General features: G+C 36.6%; 3 protein-coding genes across 5 annotated transcripts in view; 1 reads left to right on the forward strand and 2 right to left on the reverse strand.

The window, feature by feature from the left end:
- The first annotated feature begins 3,015 nt into the window (after positions 1–3,015).
- On the forward strand, positions 3,016–4,722 carry LOC141405666 (periodic tryptophan protein 1 homolog). The gene has a single exon (XM_073990275.1). The coding sequence runs from the start codon at positions 3,168–3,170 to the stop codon at positions 4,587–4,589; it is 1,422 nt and encodes a 473-aa protein (XP_073846376.1). The 5' UTR covers positions 3,016–3,167; the 3' UTR covers positions 4,590–4,722.
- On the reverse strand, positions 4,650–5,607 carry LOC141386854 (U7 snRNA-associated Sm-like protein LSm11; the record flags this gene model as incomplete). Its single annotated transcript, XM_073955759.1, has 1 exon — positions 4,650–5,607. A coding segment is annotated over one exon (885 nt), but the record flags the coding sequence as incomplete, so codon positions are not given.
- Positions 5,608–6,385: 778 nt separating this feature from the next.
- fat-spondin (extracellular matrix protein f-spondin) overlaps positions 6,386–21,863 on the reverse strand; it is a 52,156-nt gene continuing 36,678 nt past the window's right edge. For all 3 annotated transcript variants that reach the window (XM_073990277.1, XM_073990278.1, XM_073990279.1), the window contains exons 3-7: positions 8,577–8,971; positions 7,833–8,520; positions 7,598–7,769; positions 7,070–7,536; positions 6,386–7,012 (exon numbers count right to left, since the gene is read on the reverse strand). In XM_073990277.1, coding sequence (XP_073846378.1) covers positions 6,552–7,012; positions 7,070–7,536; positions 7,598–7,769; positions 7,833–8,520; positions 8,577–8,971 — 2,183 coding nt within the window. In that variant the 3' untranslated portion in view covers positions 6,386–6,551. The remainder of the gene's footprint in view (positions 7,013–7,069; positions 7,537–7,597; positions 7,770–7,832; positions 8,521–8,576; positions 8,972–21,863) is intronic.

Genomic DNA, 21,863 nt, shown 5'->3' on the forward strand with positions numbered 1-21,863 from the left:
GCAGTTCTGGAACAGACCATATATATAATTGTTACACAAACATCCCATACGGGACAAGGGAGACTTCTCTCATATCAATGAGTGCACCCCGATTCATATTAGCTCAATGATATGGGACCTACTGTTTATTGCCGAGTCCGAACGGCGTGTCCTAAGACACCACTTGCAGAGAAGTTTTTCATGGCTGGAATACTCAGGAAATGTCGCCAACATTACTGAGGGGTATTTTGCCACCGTTGAAAATTGTTCGATGTTGCTTGGCCGGGGAATCGAACCCACGACCTTCAGCGTGCAAGGCGGGCGTTCATACCATTGCACCACGGTGGCACCCATTGTAAATATAGCATTTTTAAAAAATAGAGTATAGGGGAAGTACCGCGCCCCTAGCCTATTTTCACCGGGGGCCATTCCCTGACAATTGCAGGAAAATCAATTCAGTAGTTTTTGTAGAAAAGATTAAAATTGAAAAAAAGTGAGTGTGGTCAAATTAGGGAATGGAGAGCAATAATCGAATTTTCGACTCATCACTAGCGTGAATTTCATTAAAAAATTTCATGAAATTAGGCGTTCTTAAATCGAATTCGGAACAACTCTAGTTTAGTAAAAACTCTCCGATTTTTTTTTAAATTTTTTCCAAAAGTAGGTATTTTCGCGCTGATTACGGGAATATACAATTTTCTTGGGGGACGGACCCGGTTATTTGACCCGAAAGTCTGGGTACCCGGTACCATTATGGGTGCTAAATAAAATTATGTCATATTAAAGCTAATACTTTAACCTTTCCAAAATGGTGCTGTATGTTGTAATATCTTCTCTGAATCCAGAGTTATTGACCTTAGAACAATTGCATCCAGTGATAAAATTCTTCTGCCTTAAGATTTTCTCCTCTGGGGTATGTCCAAAACCGGCTACGTGATCCAAAGTTTTTCTAAATTCGACACTTTTTCTAAGTAGCCGGCTTTCGGACGTGGCCTGAGATTTTCTCCTCTGGGGTATGTCCAACACCGGCTACGCGATTCAAAGTTTTTCCAAAATTCGACACTTTTTTTAAGTAGCCGGCCTTCGGCCGTGGCCTGAGATTTTCTCCTCTGGGGTATGTCCAACACCGGCTACGCGATCCAAAGTTTTTCCAAAATTCGACACTTTTTCTAAGTATCAAAGTAATGCCATGTTCATACCAGCATTTGAATCACGTTGTTCGCTCTCATAATTTTGTACACGAATTAACCCATTTGAAATATATGCCGGCAAACAGATAAACGCTGGACTTTGGTATCGTCGTCGCCCTGTTGTTGTTTTTTTCTCGACGCCCAACGCAAAACTTTAATCAAACGTTGTATCTGTTTTCAGCTTAACTTTTTGATATACAGACTTTCTGGCAGGAATTTGATTTTTGTTTCTAAATTTGTACGCGAATTTGAAACGATGGACAAGAAATTCAACTGCAATAAAAGAAAAGAGAAAATTTGCTATGACTTGAATGTATACTTGTCGTTAAACCGTTTACTTTTTAGTCATGTTTTGCAGTTTTTCTAAAAATGTTTGGGTTTTTAATGAATTTTTAATTTTATATTTTTTCTGTCATAATTAATTTATTTCGATAAATTCTCTCATTTGTTAGAGATGGGACAATTTTATCGTCGTTCTAAGAGTAATTTAAATTGAACAGTGTACACAAATCGTCGTTCGTTCTCAAAATTTTGTATGGGAAATGAAGTAATTGTATCGTAATTTGGGATCGAACAACGAATAGAGAGCGAATTACCGCCAGTCTGAACAAGGCATTACGTTTTTCTAAAATTCATTTCAAAACTTCCCAGCAAAAAAGTTTGGAAGTAGTGCAATGCAGAGTTATGATTTCAATACATCTTTCGATGCAGTCCACACGGAGTTATGAAAATGCACTGCGCTCGATAAATTTTGGAAGCACTCGCTTAAAGATCCCTAGCCAAGCAAGCCAATTTTTTGATCCCTAGTCCTTTTTTTCTGAACACAAGAGTGTATAAATTTATAAGAATGTGTTCTAAAAAAATAAAGAAATACAAACTAAAGATACGAACATTGCTGTAATTCACGAGACGCAAGTTATTTTTGAAGTGGAGTTGGAGTTTTTTTGGAAATCTGAACTGAAGTAGGAGGAAAAATGAAAGACCATTTGGATGATGAAGCTGCGCGCTCTCTTGTAAAATCCATAGGTGAATTCATAGGATAAGATGTACTCCAGCGGCAATTGTTCTAGTGATTTAACTGCATCCGCGGATGCAAACTTTTTGCTGGGTTGAGCATTTTCTAAAGAAATGAACCCATTAGAACCGGGATGTGAAGATTATAAGGTCATTATCTCTGGATCCAAAGAAGATATAACAACAAATAGCACCATTTTGGAAAGGTTAAAGTATGAGCTATAACATATTATGAATTAGTTGAGCACCCATAATGGACTTCTTTTCGACTTTTTGAGGGTTTTATGAAAAAACCCGGGTCCAAAAATCGATATTTTTGCTATAACTTCTATAACCGATAAAAATAACCCAGTCATGTCACCACCTGTTGGACAGGTATTTTCAGAAGCGGGTACCGGGTATCCGGACTTTCGGGTCAAATAACCGGGTAACCGGGTCCGTCCCCCAAGAAAATTTTATATTCCCGTGATCAGCGCAACAATTGGTCTGTTCCAGTACTTGTAAAAAAGTAAAATGTTATCGTAGTAAAAAGTAGTAGCTTCTTGCAGGTTCTGGAACAGAGCATATATCTACCACTGCAAACAATTTCAAGAAAATCGGAGAGTTTTTACTAAACTAGAGTTAAGCCTCGAATTCCCCAATACAGCAATTTTATGATTTTACTCTACTATGGAAGTCGATCTAGAGACGCATAATTTCACTTTGGAGCTATACCCATCACTTGGCTACGTTACTACATGCACTAACTACGTTCCTCCCTATTATCTTCGATAGACAACGTAAAAAAAATCGATAACTCGTTAAAAAATACAACACTACTCGGTCTCAACAACCAAAACAACGAAATGTCATCACTAATTGATGTTTCTTAATCTGACTTTCGACGGGGAACACGTGTTTACATTCTCTTTCGGTGTAAAAGAAAAGTGCAACAAATTAAATATCCTTCCATTTACCACATAGATTTGGTATAAAGCAACAAACATGGAGGAAGAGGGACCAGCAGAGGCAACCATTGACTTTGTACCAGCCCTGTGCTTTGTGCCTCGCGGAATTGCCAAAGAGAGACCCGACAAAATTGTACTAACGCAAGATGAGCTGGCTCGGGTTATAAAAGAAACCAAAGACCGTTTGGGTAGCGAAGGTGAGGAGGATGATGATGACGACGATGAGAATGAAAATGGTATGGATGTAGATAACGAAGCTGGTGAAGATGACGATGATGATAATGAAGACGATGAAGAATTACCGGCGGCTGATAGAAGACATAGCATTAACGATGAATTTGGTTTTGATAACTATGATGCTGAGGGTAATATTCGAGTGGCGGATATTGGTAATATTGTTGACCCTGATCATCAGTTGCCCGATGAGGATGATGACTCCGAGGCTGAAGATGAAATTATTAAACCCACAGATAACTTACTGCTGGTGGGTCATGTCCAAGATGATGCTGCCAATATGGAAGTGTGGGTTTTCAACGAAGAAGAGGAGAGTTTGTATACCCATCATGACTTTTTGTTGCCCAGTTTCCCATTGTGCATTGAATGGATGAACCACGATCCAGGTAGTGATAAACCAGGCAATATGTGTGCCATTGGTTGTATGGATCCTGTTATTACTGTCTGGGATTTGGATATACAAGATTCCATTGAACCCACCTTCAAATTGGGCTCGAAGGGTAGTCGCAAAAAACAAAAAGAGGCTTATGGCCACAAAGATGCAGTTTTGGATTTATCCTGGAATCACCACTATGAACATATTTTGGCCTCTGGCTCGGTAGATCAAACCCTTATTTTGTGGGACATGGATGAAGGACAACCCCATACTACAATAACAGCTTTTGAGGAAAAAGTTCATTCCATTGAATTCCATCCAAGTGAGGCCCAAACTATATTGACTGGTAGTGCTGATGGTGTGGTGCGTCTCTTCGACTGCCGTGATCCAGAATTTGTTAATGCCTCATTTGTTAAATGGGACACCCCCGGAGAAGTGGAAAAGGTATTGTGGAATTGCACAGATCCCAACTATTTTATTGTTGGTTCCAATGATGGTTCGCTGCATTATGCCGACAAAAGACAAGCCAAAAAATTATTGTGGTCATACAAGGCCCATGATGAGGAAATCTCAGGCATTTGCTTTAATTCAGAGGTGAAAAACCTCTTGACCACAACCTCCACAGAGGGCTACTTAAAGATTTGGAATTTCAATGGAACTGAAATCAAACCGGTATACTCACATGACTTCAAGATGGGCCGTTTACAGTGTATGAAGCAATGTCCCGAGGATCCTTTTACATTGGCCTTTGGTGGTGAGAAACCTCCCCGTTGCCGGGTATTCAATATTAAGAATTTCGAAGCAGTACGCCAAGTATTTGGTGTTGGCGGTGAGGCAGCACAAGAATAGTAATAGAACGCTGGCGTTTTCTTCCTCTGTTTTCTCTCCATTTTAATCTTTTTTACAAAGTTTTTATATTTGTAACAATTTGTATTAAAACTGTTTTATTTCATAATAGCAAATAAATGTAAACTTAACTAAATTACGCAGTTTTGGATTTTTCCTTAATTGAGTGGACTAATACTACATGTTCTCCTCGCAGTAGTATTTGTGGTAGAAACCTTTTGATTTCAACTGTTTTGCGATTTAGACTTTTTACAATTTGTTTGGGTAACTTAATACCCAATTCGTGCAGCCTTTGGGAACAATCAACATTGGGATTTTGGTTTGTGGGCAAAACAATGTTATCTTGGCAAAATGTATGTTTACGCTGTGTATAACATTCTTCAACTTCTGTTAGTAGAAGATTCCAATGGCGATCGTAAATTTTTAAAACACCTTCTACATAACCCCGTATGCCTTTTTCCTTTCTAACCTTCACATGAACTCTCTCGCCTGATGCAATATAACCATTTAAGGCCTTTAATGGACCCTCATCATTTTTCATTTGTGTTAAAATATTTCGGGTATGTTTATTTTTAATTTTCGCTTTGGTCCTTATTGCCATTTGATGTTCCTGAAAACGTCTGTGGCTTTTCTCTTCTTCCACCAAAGTAGTTTTAGATGTGTCCTTACTTGTTCCACTAAAATTGTCACCTTGTTTTTGGTTTTTAGGTCTTTTGCCCACATCCCATACACCTACCTTCTTTAAGGCTGTTTCAAAAGCTGCCATGTTTTGATAGATCACTTTTGGTTGCTTTTCTGTTACCCGAAAATCATTGGCGTATAGACATCGTAGAGGATTAAAGTTTTCACTGGTTATGTCCAATTCATCCAACTGACTTTCCAAGGAAGTTGATTGCTGTTGTTCTCTATGAGTTTCCTCCGTTTCTTGTAGTTCCTTTTCACTTGATACTCGTGTTGGTGTTTCATTTGTTTTGCCATTGTTTTCTTCTTTAGGTTCAATTTTGTAAAAAATAATTTGATTTTAATAAATGGAATATATTTTATTAATTTCAAAGCCCGCTCCTCTTTATTGATATGTCCTCTCTACTCCCTCGCCCATAAAGTCAATTTTCTTTCCATCAACTTTCCCTGTATAAACACGGACTTATGGAAATTTAGTTCACGTTAGAATGATAACACCTCTACGTTATCAGATGTTTGGAATACCTTGTACACTAATAGCCCGTTTCCACGGCACGTCGTTCGTTCTCTATTCGTGGTTCGACCCATAACTACGAATAAATTACTTATTTCCCCACACAAAATTCTGTGAAAACAAAAATGAAGGAAATAAACAAGGAAACAAAAATGAAGGAAATTTTGTTTCTGTTAATTACGAATGGTGTCGTGGAAACGGGTTAATTCGTGTACGTCGTTCGACAGGCGAACAACGTAATTGAAACGCTCGTGTGAACATGACATAACGTACGGCAATTACCAGAAAAAGGTGTAACCACGACCTGTAGTTATACTAATGCTTGGTTTACATTTACGAAATCCACTCGATTTCAACTGTCAATTCCATTGCTAAACGTCAAATGATATCCAATGGATTTTAGATGAGATTTCATTTGACGTATACAAAATCTAGCTTTGTTCCTTTACGTGCAAGAATCTGCAAGTTTTACAACTTTTACTCAAAAAGTGTTCCTTTACCCTGCGTTTACAAAAGACAGGACAGTTGAATTCATGTATTGTTTGTCAACACCCAAAACTTGCCTGTGACGTAGGCGTCCAGACAACTGCAAAAACAGTTTATATTTTTCACACTTTAGTTCCATTAAAAAACAAACTTTATTGAATTAAAAAACACACAAAAAATAATTACAATTTGTAGTATCTCAACAAGAAGAAAAATAAATTCTCTCATCTCTCTAGTTGCAGAGACGAGAATTTTATACAAAAGCTCCACCGATAGACTTCTTCTTAACAATCTGTCATGGTGCAACGACGTTTCTTGACGGTACGCTTGGGGCATGGTTGGCCGCCATTTTTAGGTTCTGAAATTACGTAACGATAACGTTCTGAATAGCCAAGACCACAGCGTACACTGCACTCCGACCAATTAGACCACTCGGACATTATGCAACCTTCGGGCACTGAATCATCGTTGTTGTTGTTGACACCAGTAATGACACCGGTATTGTAGGGGCGATATGATGGAATATTAAGCAATGGCGCTGGCCGCGATGTAGTTATTTGTGTTTGCTGAGAAGTGGCCAAACGTCCGCAAGTGTTCATGCAATCATTTTCAGTTAAGAAGTTATTGCGATTGCCACGGCAACCACCGTAGGTGAAGGTTTCACAGCGTCCAGTGTCCTTGTTGTAGCCGTAACGCATATAGCTGCCGCGACAAGGACCGCTATCAAAGCGGCTGGCACAAATTTCTGCAATAAAATTTTAGAGGTTAGACCGTTTCTTTGAAAATATATTCCCGAACTCACCCTTGGCCATTTCAAAATTGATGTTACAATCTTGAGCCACTGTACATTCCTTCTGTTGATTCAATTCCATGCGCTTGGTACACTCTTCTTTAACGCTACCTTCCTCCAGCAACAACAAACGTGTACGAATAGTTACACCCTTGCCGCAGGTTGCGGAGCAAGGACTCCAATCACTCCATTGTGTTGTCGGACACATGGGATCGGGTAATTCAACTTCTTCGAAAGTACATTCGGGGCGCATACATTTTTGTTTTTCCACAACGCTAATGTGGGGACAACGTTTACGACCCAAGTGGTTAAGGAATGTACGGGTGCGCATGGTAATACCAATACCACAAGAGGCAGAACATTCAGACCAACCACTCCAGGGTGTTGTTTGGCAAATACCAGTTCCCTCGCCGTTTTCATTGACCAAAGAGGAGGAATTTGCCAAATTTTCTCCCTCATCTTCCTCATCTTGTTGGGCTCTATAGGAAAGAAAAATTTAAGGACCTTGGATTCCACGTTTTTTTCCTTCTGGATACTCACCCACACTCTGGTATGGCGGCAACACACATTTCCTTGGACACCAATTGTCTGGAGCATTTGGCCATTTCTGCCTTTTCGGGATTTACATATTGTCTGGTGCGCATGCGTATACCCTTACCACAGGTAACCGAGCAAGGAGCCCAGGGAGTGTAATCAGTTACTTGACATTCAACTGGACATAGGAAAAAATTAAGATTAAATATCAGTTTTAGTTTATTTGCAATTCTAATCTCACCCCTGGTATCCTGATCTTCAGAATCATCTGATACTTCCAATTGCAAGGCCTGTAGGAAATCGTCGTCGCAGTTTCTTGAAACAATCTTCTCCCGTCTGATATACAATTTGGCCAAAGGCTTCATTGTCTTAGTTTGTGGATTATAGAATGGAGCACGAGGGTCTTCAGGGTACATGGGAGTAATACGATGCATACGTTCACGTGGTTGGGTTTCCAAATTTGGAGACATATAGGTGATGCCACTATCAGTACCAGCATCCCATGGATATAACTCGAAATCCATAGATTCTTTCCATGAACAATCGGCAGTGCACAAATCCACTCCACTGATACCCACAACCCAATCAGGTGATGGACCAAACATTGATACCATTGAAACTTTATTGTGTTTGCGATCCACACGGAAGGTTGAAGATGTATTTGCATTCACGTTTGGATACCAAAGACCAGCAGCCTTAATGAGGGTACGTAGTCTGGGACCCTTGGTTCTTAACTCTGCTTCCAAAGCAGTGGGAGAACCAAATTCCGCCAACGACTTGAAACCGTCTGTGGCAATGTGATTTTCACCCCAGAAAGAGAAATTCGTTTCATGGGAAGCTCCAATAATATCCGAGAAATGGGTTAGCCACACGGCGAAGGGATAATCTTTGGGATGGGTTTCATTCGACCAGATACCCTCGAAAATAAACTGTGAGAAAAGTTAATGATAATTATTCCAAAATTCTGTACAAATGTTAGACTTACGCTATACTTGGCCTCATCACAGGCGCAACACTCCTTTTGTATGGTTGTGTGATCAACTTTCTTTTCACAAATAACCTGAGTCAACTGACCATCATCGGAATACCACGATCGTGGTCCCTCATATACCATGGCTGATAAAGATACACATCCTGAACCAGCTTCTGGGGCAACCCACATAACTTGTATCTCTGTTTTGGGTAAATCATCAGCTTCGGCAACAGTGTTGACACAACGATCACTGAATTTAGTCAATGAGTCACTGAACAATTGGAAGCGTCCCACACGTTGTGGATTAGCGGGAATTGGACGTCTTCCACCAATGTGGGCTTCGGCAGTAATTGAGAAATGCGTAAAATGTTGAACCTTGTTGTGGGTCCTTGAGCCAAGGAGAAGAACTGAAAAATACAAAAATTCGTAAGTTTTTGTAATAAAGTATTGTGTGATTATAAATATATAAATAATAAATATTATAAATAAGTATATTTAGTGTTTTTTTCCTACATGACTCTGGATCCTAACAAGAATGGCTTGATAATAGTACGGATTGTAGTACGTTTATATAACCTGAAGCAATCTATATTTCAATGATTACACTTTCATGCCCTCTACATTTCGATAGTAACAATTTTCATAGTTTTGTACCTTTGTCATTGTGAGTTTGTAAATATTCCAATTTCCCATTGTGATTGATTCATTGTATTTTAAAGTTAACTGACAGAATGCAACCATGTAAATAATTCTACTACTCTTGTAAAACAACTCATTAATTACTACTTTCAATATACCATTTTATGCAACTGTAAACTATTACTAATATATTTACGCCCTACTATTTCTTCTCACGATTTGTACTTAAGCTAGAACAAAATTCAATAAAATCGCTCAGTTTGTGATCTACAATCTAACGCGTTACATAACCATCAGATAAGATCACAAGGGGTGATCTCCATTCTAACAAGTTATGGTAACTATCAGATAAGATCACAATGAGACAATTTGCCCGTCAGGCAGTCTACATCAAACCTCACTTGTGTTTTCATATACAATCGACACCAGGTTGTTATAAACCGAATTTAACAAACCCACTGAGTTTCAAATGTCAATTCCATTGCTTATATTTCAAATAAATCCTCATAAAGAAGGTTAACACTGCAAAAGGCTATAATATAAACATAGCCTTATAGTACGTTTATATATAACCGGATTTAACAAACCCACTGGGTTTTAAATGTCAATTCCATTACATATACGTCAAACAAATCCTCATAAAGAAGGTTAACCCTGCAAAAGGCTATAGTATAAACATGGTCTTAGGCCACTTAATGAGGATTTATTTGACGCTTGCGCTATGGAATTGACATTTGAAACCCAAACCCACTGGGTTAATCCGGTTAAGTGTAGCCGGGGTATAAGCAAAAAACATAATGCTGGGTACACACGATCAGTTTTGACTGTCGATTTTTCGGAAATATCGATAACTAGGCGTTTACACCAGACAGTTTGTCTTCAAATACAACTCTGATTTACTAACACATACATAAATTTGTCGTTTGTCTCCCAGCTGTCCATCATTTTATGTGTTTTCGTTTACTTACAATTTGTACAAATTGTTACTAGATGTTGTTCGTTTACTTTACAGTACAATGCAAAAGACCTTAGCCGATTACAAGAAGTTACTGAACTTGTACAAATTTGTACAAATTGTTGAGTAAACGAACACACCTTTTTTCACAGACAGTAATGGCCCCGGCACATACGGTACGTTGTGCGTCGCGTTACAACAACCACATGAAAACTTTAAGAACAAACTTGGCATCACTTTCATTTTTTTCATGTGGTTGTTGCTTTTGACGCGTGACGCAACGCACAACGTACCGTATGTGCCGGGGCCATAAGGAAGACAAATTTTTCACATTTTTGTAAAAATAAGTAAGATAATAATTGAAATGTGTTGAAAACAAAAGAACATGAACAAAAACAAAATAAGTCTGTCTGGTTACTTTCCCAGCAAGAATTGTCCAGCAAGAACTTTCTCAGAGAGGGGGGTTTTTATTCTCTTTTGCTAGAAAATTGTAAAAAGTAAATAGACACCTTCCCAGCAAAAACCAGCAAGCAATCAGCTGACTTGCCAAAAAAGAACAATTTGTCCGTCAACAAAGGAAGCAAACACGTATTTTATTAAAAATAAAAAAGAAATGAAACAAAAAAATATTTTTCCACTTTACAAATTTGTTCTCCATAAAACAATACAATTAGACTATGTTATTTCCACAATAAAATTGTTTTTAATGTTCTCAAACATAAATCAACAAAAAACTAAAAACGGCTGATTGATTGTTTTCAGGAAGAAGAAGAGCTTGCAAGTGCCTTGCTAGAAGAAATTTGTCCAGCAAGAATTTGCAAGCTCTCAGTGAAAGAACTGTCAAAATGTCTCTCTCGAATCGCTCTCTTTTGCTGGTTTTTTGTGTTAACAGACGACTTCCAGCAACAATTGGTACAAATTTTAGGGTAACCAGACACAGCTAATATGTGAACGGAAAACAAACATAAATCGATGATTTTCATTCAAAATTGTACAACTGTTTTTGCAGTTGTCGGGACGCCTACGTCACACAGGCAAGTTGTGGGATTTTGACAATCAATACATGAAATCAACTGTCCTGTCATTTGTAAACGCAGGGTAAAGCTGAAAACACATACAACGTTTGGGTAAAGTTTTGTGTCGTTTTGGCCGTTTTTACACTGTTGGGCATGATGCCGAAAAAATCAAATTCAAGCTGTAAACAGATACAACGTTTGGGTAAAGTTTTGTGTCGTTTTGGTCGTTTTTACACTGTTGGGCATGATTCCGAAAAATTCAAATTCATTTGAAATATATGCCGACAAACAGATAAACGCTGGACTTTGGTATCGTCGTCGCCCTGTTGTTGTTGTTTTTTTCTCGACGCCCAACGCAAAACTTTAATCAAACGTTGTATCTGTTTTCAGCTTCATTTGAAATATATGCCGGTAAACACATCAACGCCGGACTTTTGTGTCGGCATCGCCCTGTTGTTGTTGTTTTTTTTTGCCAACGCCCAACGCAAAACTTTACTCAAACGTTGTATGTGTTTTCAGCTTAACTGTCAAACTGTCCAGCAACCACAAAATATTTTGTGGTTGACTGATGACTGGCAAAAATTAACGGCCACACTATCAAGCAATCGATTATTTGAGCAAAGCTGTCAGTCAAAACTGATTCGAGCGTTGTTACATGTTTTGCTTGGACGCCGATAATTTCATGCTGGAAAACAATCAATGATCAGCGTTGCTGTCACTACTCTAAAGCCACACGCTGAAACTTTCATACGAAACTTTTCTATTATATTGGCATTCTTTAGCACGGTTACACTACAGCTTTTTGCCGGGTTAACCCACTTCATGAGGATTTATTTGCTTAATCTGCTCAAATCTGACCAGATTTGCCATACAAAAAGTAAATCCTCTCATGGCTGGGTTTATTTTAAATCCGGAACAAATCCACCAAAATGCAGTGTTGTATTCGATATTTGTGTTTGTCGTGTTTTACACGTTTACGATTGGTCGCATGATATTTTATGGAGTTAATAAATCATAAAATTATTTTTTTTTTTTCATTAGACACTTTTTAACAAAAAGTACAATTAATGCCATGATACAAAAATGTATCCCTGTGTTTAAAATATACCAATATGAGCAAAGAGGGGACGATATCTCATACGAGAAATTGTAAAGGTGTAACACACGACTTTATTAGTTAATTTGTATGTATACGTAAACAAACATCAGCTGACAGTTTATATCCTCGAAAAGCTAAGTGTAACCAGCAAAGATTAACCCACTGGATCTATCAAACCCAGTGGGTTAACCTTCAATAGTGTAACCGGGGTATTAAGTCCAATTTACATATGCACATTAAATGATTTCGTTTTACGAAATCCTAGAATCAAATGAAGTGTATTTACATCTGTTTTTTGCGTCATTTGCTTACACACACAATCGCACATACACACTTATACAATAACACAAACACACGCACACAATATATTTATTCTGAAAAATAGGAATTTCACAACACAAATTAATTCCAAAAACAAAAAAACATAATTTTTGCAAGTTGTTTAACCATTTATTTTCACTTTTGTCATCGTTTGAGTATTTTTGTTTTTCTACAAAACACACAAATAAACAAAGACATCATAAAACAGTTGCATTTTTTGGTATTTTATGACAAAAAAACTGGGCTGCTTATAATAGTATGGTGTTTTCGTGCGTTGTTTAGAATAAATGACGCAGCTATCGTCATTTATTTTTGTATGGTAAATGACGCAAAATTTTGCCTGTTTTAGCAAATAAATGACGAAACAGCTCCAAATGACTAATGTAAATTGGACATTAAGGTAGAAACACAATGAAATACGCCGCTTTTTCACGCTCAATTTCATGTAAACTACTAAAGTCCAAGTGCTACCTAATTCAAATGAATTAGGCAGCATTTGAATTAGGTAGTACTTGGCCTTTAATCTTTTACATGAAACTTAGCGCGAAAAAAGCGGCGTATTTCATTCCGTTCACACCTTTAGTCCACACTAGAGTAATTTCAGTGAAATTTTGACATGAAATTATGCGTCTATAGATCGAGTTCCATAGAAGAGTAAAATCATAAAATTGCTGTAGTGGGAAACTCAACCTAAGAACACCTAATTTCATGAAATTTTTTAATGAAATTCACTCTAGTGTGTACCGGGACTTAGGTCGAGTTCCCCAATACAGTAATTTCATAAAATTACTTTAGTATCTCTTATGTTACACGCTAAAACTTTCATACGAAACTTTCCCATTATTTTGGCGTTCATAGATCGAGTTCCATACAAAAGTAATTTTATTTTACTCCAGTATGGAACTCGACTAAAGACCTGGGTACATAAGATGACTCGCCTACTTGCCTTGCTTTTGATAAAAGAATAAAAAAGAAAAGGGCAACCCAGTTCGAAATATTTACCCCCAGTTTTTGTAACTTATTTTTGTTCGTTCGTCTATATTCGTAATAATTTAGGCATTAATAGCTCAGCCCCCAGATGACATACACATCTAATTTTTCGTATAACCGTTCCATATATCATTAAGGATTCCTCATTTAAAAAGCAGCGCTCTACATTTGCGCTAAAGTGAGTAAATCGATCTACAAAAATTGACAATTCGTGTGAGAAGAATAAAAAATTTTACAAAAACTGGGGGTTAGTGTTTTTTTTTTCCTACAGGACTCTAGATCCTAACAAGAATGGCTTGATAATAGTACGGATTGTAGTACGTTTATATATAACCGAATTTAACAAACCCACTGAGTTTCAAATGTCAATTCCATTGCTTATATTTCAAATAAATCCTCATAAAGAATGTTAACCCTGCAAAAATATAATAAAAAAAAATAAAATATATAAAAATACAGACATATGGTCTGTTCCAGAACCTGCAAGAAGCTACTATTTTTTACTACGATAACATTTTTTTCTTTATGTTATCGGGAAAAATAGTACAAATTAGTAGATTCTTGCAGTACTGGAACATACCAATAGCCTTAGGCCACTTAATGAGGATTTATTTGACGTTTGCGCTATGGAATTGACATTTGAAACCCAAACCCACTGGGTTAATCCGGTTAAGTGTAACGGCGGTATAAACAAAAAACATAATGCTGGGTACACACGATCAGTTTTGACTGTCGATTTTTCGGAAATATCGATAACTAGGCGTTTACACCAGACAGTTTGTCTTCAAATACAACTCTGTCTCCCAGCTGTCCATAATTTTTTCACAGACAGTAGCTGTGTTCCAGAACTAAAAAGTTTTTACAATTTTTACGACTTTTACACATTTTACTCGAAAAACCGTTCCCGTACACAAAAAAGTTGTAAAATGTTCACTTCTCTTTAAACAAAAATGGCGCTGAATGACGCTCTCTTTAAAAACTTTTTACACGACACATTTGGGCGAGTAAAAAAATAGTAACATGGTTGCCGGCGTCTGATTGGCTGATACGCCGACTTTGACATTTGTTCCAGTTTTTTTGACGTATTTTCCATTTTTCCGTTCCCGAACTATTTCAAAAAACTTGTGTGTGAGAACAAATTTTTTGCAGTTCTCTCTTTTACGAGTTTTACCATTAAAAAGTACGGGAACGAAGCTAGTAAGGAAGACAAATTTTTTCGCATTTTTGTAAAAATAAGTTATGCTTGGTTTACATTCGGCGTCGTTTCGTGATTTCGCGCGGAATCAAGCAAAATTTATCATGATTTCGCATACAAAAATTAAATCATCTCATTTCGTGATTTCAGCGAAATCAACATCGAAATCATAGTACTCATGATATACAACCCTGTTTTTGCCTAAAAAAGTACCAAAAGTTGCAACACTTTTCACGTATCGCAATAAACAAGGTAGATGGTCAATTGCTGCAACAAAAAATTTTAGTATCAAAATGTGTAAACAATTGCTCTTTTCCAGAACCTGCAAGAATCTACTATTTTTTACTACGATAACAATTTTTCCCTTATGTTATCGGGAAAAATAGTAAAAATTAGTAGCTTCTTGCAGTACTGGAACAGACCAAATGTGAAAAAATATTAAATTAATTTGTTACAAGGATATTTTCCATTGTGTTCCCGTACTTTTTTAATGGTAATTTTAGAAAAACGAACGGATTGTCGAAAATTTCTTTCCCATACAAATTTCCTAAAAAATGGAATGATAAAATGACGGAAATTGCAAAAACTCCAGAAGAAATGTCAAAATCAATGTATCAGCTATCATATTCAGATGCCAATAAACCATGCTTCTAGTTTTTACTATGCCAAATTTGTATAGCAGAAAACAGGAGAGGAGGGTGTTTGTTATTCAGCGCTATTTTTGTTTATAGAAAAGTGCAAGTCTTGCTAGATTTCGGAGTACGGGAACGCATTTGTAGCACTAAACGGGAAAACTACTGCAAGTAGTAATATTTTGCAGGTTCTGAACACAACTTTTATCTATCAAAAATTATTATTATGATGTCTCAACGATAAAATCATTTTTTTTTTATTTTTTCATTTGTTAGTATTATACACAATTAATACGATATATGTATAGATAATTTTCGAAATAAAGCAGTAAAGTTCTATATTGTCCTATTTTTTTCTTGATAACTAATTCAATTTACAACAGCTTGTTTTGAAAATTCATGTTCGATCAGCTGCGCATATACGTCTACCTTGATTATTGTGATATGTTTGAAATCAACAAAAATTAAGTGTAAACACCGGGATGTATTTCAGGGTTTCGCGAAATCCAGTGGATTTTGGAGCGTAAGTGTAAACTTGGTATTAGATAATAATTGAAATGTGTTGAAAACAAAAGAACATGAACAAAAACAAAATATGTGAACGGAAAACAAACATAAATCGATGATTTTCATTCAAAATTTTACAACTGTTTTTGCAGTTGTCGGGACGCACACAGGCAAGTTGTGGGATTTTGACAAACAATACATGAAATCAACTGTCCTGTCATTTGTAAACGTAGGGTAAGTGTCTACTGTCCAGCAACCACAAAATATTTTGTGGTTGACTGATGACTGGCAAAAATTAACGGCCACACTATCAAGCAATCGATTATTTGAGCAAAGCTGTCAGTCAAAACTGATCGTGGGTACCCCGCTTAATAAACATTCGAGCGTTGTTACATGTTTTGCTTAGACGCCGATAATTTCATGCTGGAAAACAATCAATGCTCAGCGTTGCTGTCACTACTCTAAAGCCACACGCTGAAACTTTCATACGAAACTTTTCCATTATTTTGACATTCTTAAGGTAGAAACACAATGAAATACGCCGCTCAGTTTCATGTAAACGACTAAAGGCCAAGTGCTACCTACTTCAAATGAATTAGGCAGCATTTGAATTAGGTAGTACTTGGCCTTTAATCTTTTACATGAAGCTTAGCGTGAAAAAAGCGGCGTATTTCATTCTGTTCACACCTTTAGTCCCGAGCCACACTAGAGTAATTTCACTGAAATTTTGATATGAAATTATGCGTATCTAGATCGACGTCCATAGTAGAGTAAAAACATAAAATTGCTGTAGTGGGGAATTCGATTTAAGAACACCTAATTTCATGAAATTTTTTAATGACATTCACGCTAGTGTGGACCGGGACATAGAAGAGTGAAAGAGTGAAATTCACTCTAGTGTGGACCGGGACTTAGGTCGAGTTCCCCAATACAGTAATTTCATAAAATTACTTTAGTATGGAACTCGATCTATGAACGCCAAAATAATGGGAAAGTTTCGAATGAAAGTTTCAGCGTATGGCTTTAGAGCTATGTCTAAAGAGGTGAGTACATAACCTGCCTTGCCTGCTTACCTTGCTTGCTTCTGATAAAAGAATAAAAAAAAGGGCAACCCAGTTCGAAATTTGCTCGGCCTGCTTTATTCTTTTATTTTTATTATGTCAGAGATGAAGCAGGAAAGCAAAGCAATCAGGCAAGGCAGCTTATGTACGCAGGCCTTTATGCCACACGCAAACTTGCACTAAAAACTTTCCCATTTTATACATGGTAGAACAAATACAAGGTAAAGTTAATACTACAACAAATACAACTCGAACAACAACCACAAAGGAATTTGTTTTTGTTTGTAACGTTACTGCCAGTTGTATTTGTAAACAAAACAAGGAAATGTCTATAAATTATTGGATTTTGACAAACAATACATGAAATCAACTGTCCTGTCATTTGTAAACGTAGGGTAAGTGTCTACTGTCCAGCAACCACAAAATATTTTGTGGTTGACTGATGACTTGCAAAAATTAACGGCCACACTATCAAGCAATCGATTATTTGAGCAAAGCTGTCAGTCAAAACTGATCGTGGGTACCCCGCTTAATAAACATTCGAGCGTTGTTACATGTTTTGCTTGGACGCCGATAATTTCATGCTGGAAAACAATCAATGCTCAGCGTTGCTGTCACTACTCTAAAGCCACACGCTGAAACTTTCATACGAAACTTTTCCATTATGTCGATGGTCAGACTAGCAAGGTTTCATGAAACCAATTTCGTTAAAGTTTCTTTTCAAATTTCGTTAATGTCCACACACGTTAAGTGAAATTTAAGATCTTTGCGTGTCCTCTTTATTTTACCATTCGCGTTTGTTGTGTTTCTCATACCAATAAAAACAAAAAAAGACATAAATAAACCAAAAAACAACACAAAATAATTAACATTAATAATTAAATTAATATTAATAGTTAAATTTTCACTATTTCATTAATTAAATGTTTTTATTAAATATATTTATGTTTGTTTTGTTGTTAACGTTTGCTTGAGAAAATAAAAATGAAAGAAAATTGAAGAAAAAATATTGCAACGAAGAACAAGAAGAGGCAACACAACAAACACAGAAAACCATGTACATGGGTTTCACTACTTCATACCCCTCGCCTATAAATTTGACGTCGCCATGTTGAAATCGTGCTAGACTGACCATCGACATTATTTTGACATTCTTCATACGCAGGCCTTTATGCCACACGCAAACTTGCACTAAAAACTTTCCCATTTTATACATGGTAGAACAAATACAAGGTAAATTTAATACTACAACAAATACAACTCGAACAACAACCACAAAGGAATTTGTTTTTGTTTGTAACGTTACTGCCAGTTGTATTTGTAAACAAAACAAGGAAATGTCTATAAATTATTGGAATTTAAAAAACTAATAATTTTTCACATTTGGTTGAATATTTTGGAAAACATGAATGAAAATTCGTTACATTTTCAATTTTTATGGTTCCACATCATTCCACTAAATGCATAAATTCTCGCAGAAAGTAGAATTCTTGCAGAAAAGTTTGGGGTCGCTGGAAATTCATAGAAAAAGGAGATGCTGTTTCAATGTTTTGTTTTAGAAATCAAAGAAGCACATGTTTATTAGGGCTTTATTTTTTTAAATTTTAACAAAATACCTCACATATTAACAAACGTTGTATCGCCTCTACAAGCGGTGATTTACTGCGCGGCTTATCGTTCGAACTTGGAGGAGGTTACATGTCATTGATATGAAGAAGTCTTTCTAGGAAATGGTTTTTTCCGAATGATATATTTTTTTTTCTCAAAAAATATATATCCCTAATGCACTTCGAAATAGAAATGAATATGAAATTTGACACTAACACTACAACCCAGTTCAGTCAGCTGGGTATTGCTGCTACCTTTTCTTGTTCTACCATGCATTTTATAGGTGTTCTTAAATCCAGTGACCTACTATAGCAATTTAATAAAATTATACCCCGGTTACATTTAACCGGATAAACCCAGTGGGTTTGGATTTCAATGTCAATTCCAAAGCGCAAAACGTCAAACAAATCCTCTCTCCCGGCAAAAAACTCTAGTGTAACCGTACTATTACTCCAGTATGGAACTCGACCTAAAGGCCTGGGTCATGGTACAATAATACAGGTAAAAGCAAGTCCCAGCTGATTAGATTCACCCGTAATACTAGTGTCAAAATGTATATGACGTTTTGTCACTGTGTATACCTTTTGTCAAACGTTGTTTTCAAAATAAAAAAAAAAATAAATCAACCACATACAAACAGATGGACATTAAAAATATAAAAAAATAATAGATACGATGGACAATGGTGCTTATTTTAACCTTCCATTAGATCCACGCCTTTCAAGAAGAATAACTGTACATGTTGGGATCCCTTTTAACCAGAGGATAGAGAAGAGTAGGGAAAATGGACGAGCTTCCATGCAGAACCATTTGTGGTGCATTCGCCGAACGTTATGACTATGGAATGGTAATAAAGTACATATATTTAAGAATTGAAAATTTATGTAATAAAGCAACTTTGTTCAGTTCCCCAGATGTAAATATTACCTTCCATTCCACATCCTTTCAAGAACTTTGTGAGGAAAAGGAAATAGATATACACCAGGAGAAAACGTCAGTCATACATAAAAAATCCATATTATGTATTTACCTGAGCCCTGAATAAACAAATAAAAAATTATTTATAATGAAGTGTTATGTTATGGAATGATTTTCATGGGACTCCCGTGTCCAACATATACATATATATGTTCTCAGAACATCCCCAAAAGGACAAGGGAGACTTTTCTCATATCACTGAATGCAAGCCGATTCATATTAGCTCAATGATATGGAAACTATTTTCTATCGCCGCTCTTGTATAGAAGTTTTTCATGGCTGAAATACTATGCAAATGAAAGCTGCCAAAAATGCAGATGTATGAAAATCTGGTTAGGAATTGATGGCGGGAGTGCTTACAACTGCACCACGCTGGCTTCCATGGCTAGTATACGTAAACGAACACAAACACCTAATTACACAGTTATGTAATAAGTCGAGGACTGCACCAGGACGTTCCGTGATGGACGACAGAAGTTTGCAGTATACAGGTCGGAGACCTGTTGAGTGAAACAGGGACTTTGACAAAAATTTCTACAAAACATATTCACACCCTCCATATAGAACCTAATATGTGCATATTATTGTACAACCATGGCGTGGAGAGATAGGATAAACGTCTACATAGCTGATTTAGTGTAGTTCTTCCTCTGAGGAATATGAAATCATCCACCGCAAAATGTACAGTCATAAAAGCCACAAGGACAGCTAAAATGAAGCTCACTCTGAGTGTATTGGTTAATGAAGCCCTGGATCTCATCACCATCTATATTGGGTGCAAACATTAATAGCAAGGTGCAGAAAAGACCGCCGTCCTCTTTCAAAGCAATAGGTTTTGATGACCTCATTCTAAGATCCAACAACAACACAGGACAATAGCATACGAAGTGTTTATATGCGGCGCGGCGCAATTTATTCCTTTTTGTACAAGTTGCATGTAGTATTTAGCATTAAAAGTATTCCTTAAACAAGCACAAAAAATCTTGGCCGTTGCGATATATAACCCCTTTGTTTTGTCATCCTTCGTCGCTCTTTCTTCATAATTATTGATTCCATCTGAAAAATAATCAATTATTAGTGATTGTAAATATTATATTAAGAGAAATACATACCGCTAAAAACTCTTTGTTAAGAAGAAATGTAGTTGAAACGTTAAAATTTGAAAATCTAACTTTTTTCATTCAACTCTTTTTTTAATTAAAAAGAAATTTTTCAAGACAATATGAACCTTCAAAATGTGTTTATATTTTTATATTTGTTTACATTTTTTGAGCATATGGCTATGACACTAGTATTACGTACAACAACAAATTTCTATGTGGTTGTTGTATCGATTGTTGTACAACAACACTTGCTTTTACCTGTAATAATTGTACCATGGGCCTGGGTACATAACATGGTACAATAATACAGGTAGCATTATCATGCCAGCTGATGGTAACATAATGTGTCAATTGCATTGAATTAATGTCAAATGTTGACATCTTATGTCTCCAAAAATTGCAGATGCGGCTACCTGTGTATTTGTACCATGGTACATAAGATGACTCGCCTGCTTGCCTTGCTTTTGATAAAAGAATAAAAAAGAAGAGTGCAACCCAGTTCGAAATTTCCTCGGCCTTCTTTTTTTTTATTATGTCAAAAATGAAGCAGGAAAGCAAGGCAATCAGGCAGAGCAGCTTATGTACGCAGGCCTTAAAGGCCTGGGTACATAAGATGACTCGCCTGCTCGGCCTTCTTTATTTTTTTATTGTTGTTATGTCAGAAATGAAGCAGTAAAACAAGGAAATCAGACAAAGGCTGCTTATGTACCATGGCAGAACTACCAGGTAGTGGTATCACACCAGCTGATCGAATATGAAAAGTCAAATCCCTTTATAAAAAAATTATTTTTGTTGTAATTTCCCCAACAACATAAAGAAAGTTTTGACATAACATATTCAAAATTTTACGATGCCACTACCTGGGTAATTGTGCCATGTTATGTACCCAGGCCTTGGGACCATGTTTAAATTATAGCTTTTTGCAGGGTTAACCTTCTTTGATAGGATTTGTTTGAAATATAAGCAATGGAATTGACATTTAAAACCCAGTCGGTTTGTTAAATCCGGTTATATATAAACATGGTATAAAAGCAATGGAAACCCAGTGGGTTTGTTAAATCCGGTTATATATAAACGTACTATAATACTATGTTTACATTTACGAAATCCACTCGATTTCAACTGTCAATTCCATTGCTCAAACGTCAAATGAAATCCAATCGATTGCAGATGAGTTTTCATTTGACGTGTGTAT

The sequence above is a fragment of the Musca autumnalis genome, unplaced genomic scaffold (genome assembly GCF_047663935.1).
Source record: "Musca autumnalis isolate F117 unplaced genomic scaffold, ASM4766393v1 scaffold_5, whole genome shotgun sequence".
In the NCBI taxonomy this organism is placed as follows: Eukaryota; Metazoa; Arthropoda; class Insecta; order Diptera; family Muscidae; genus Musca; species Musca autumnalis.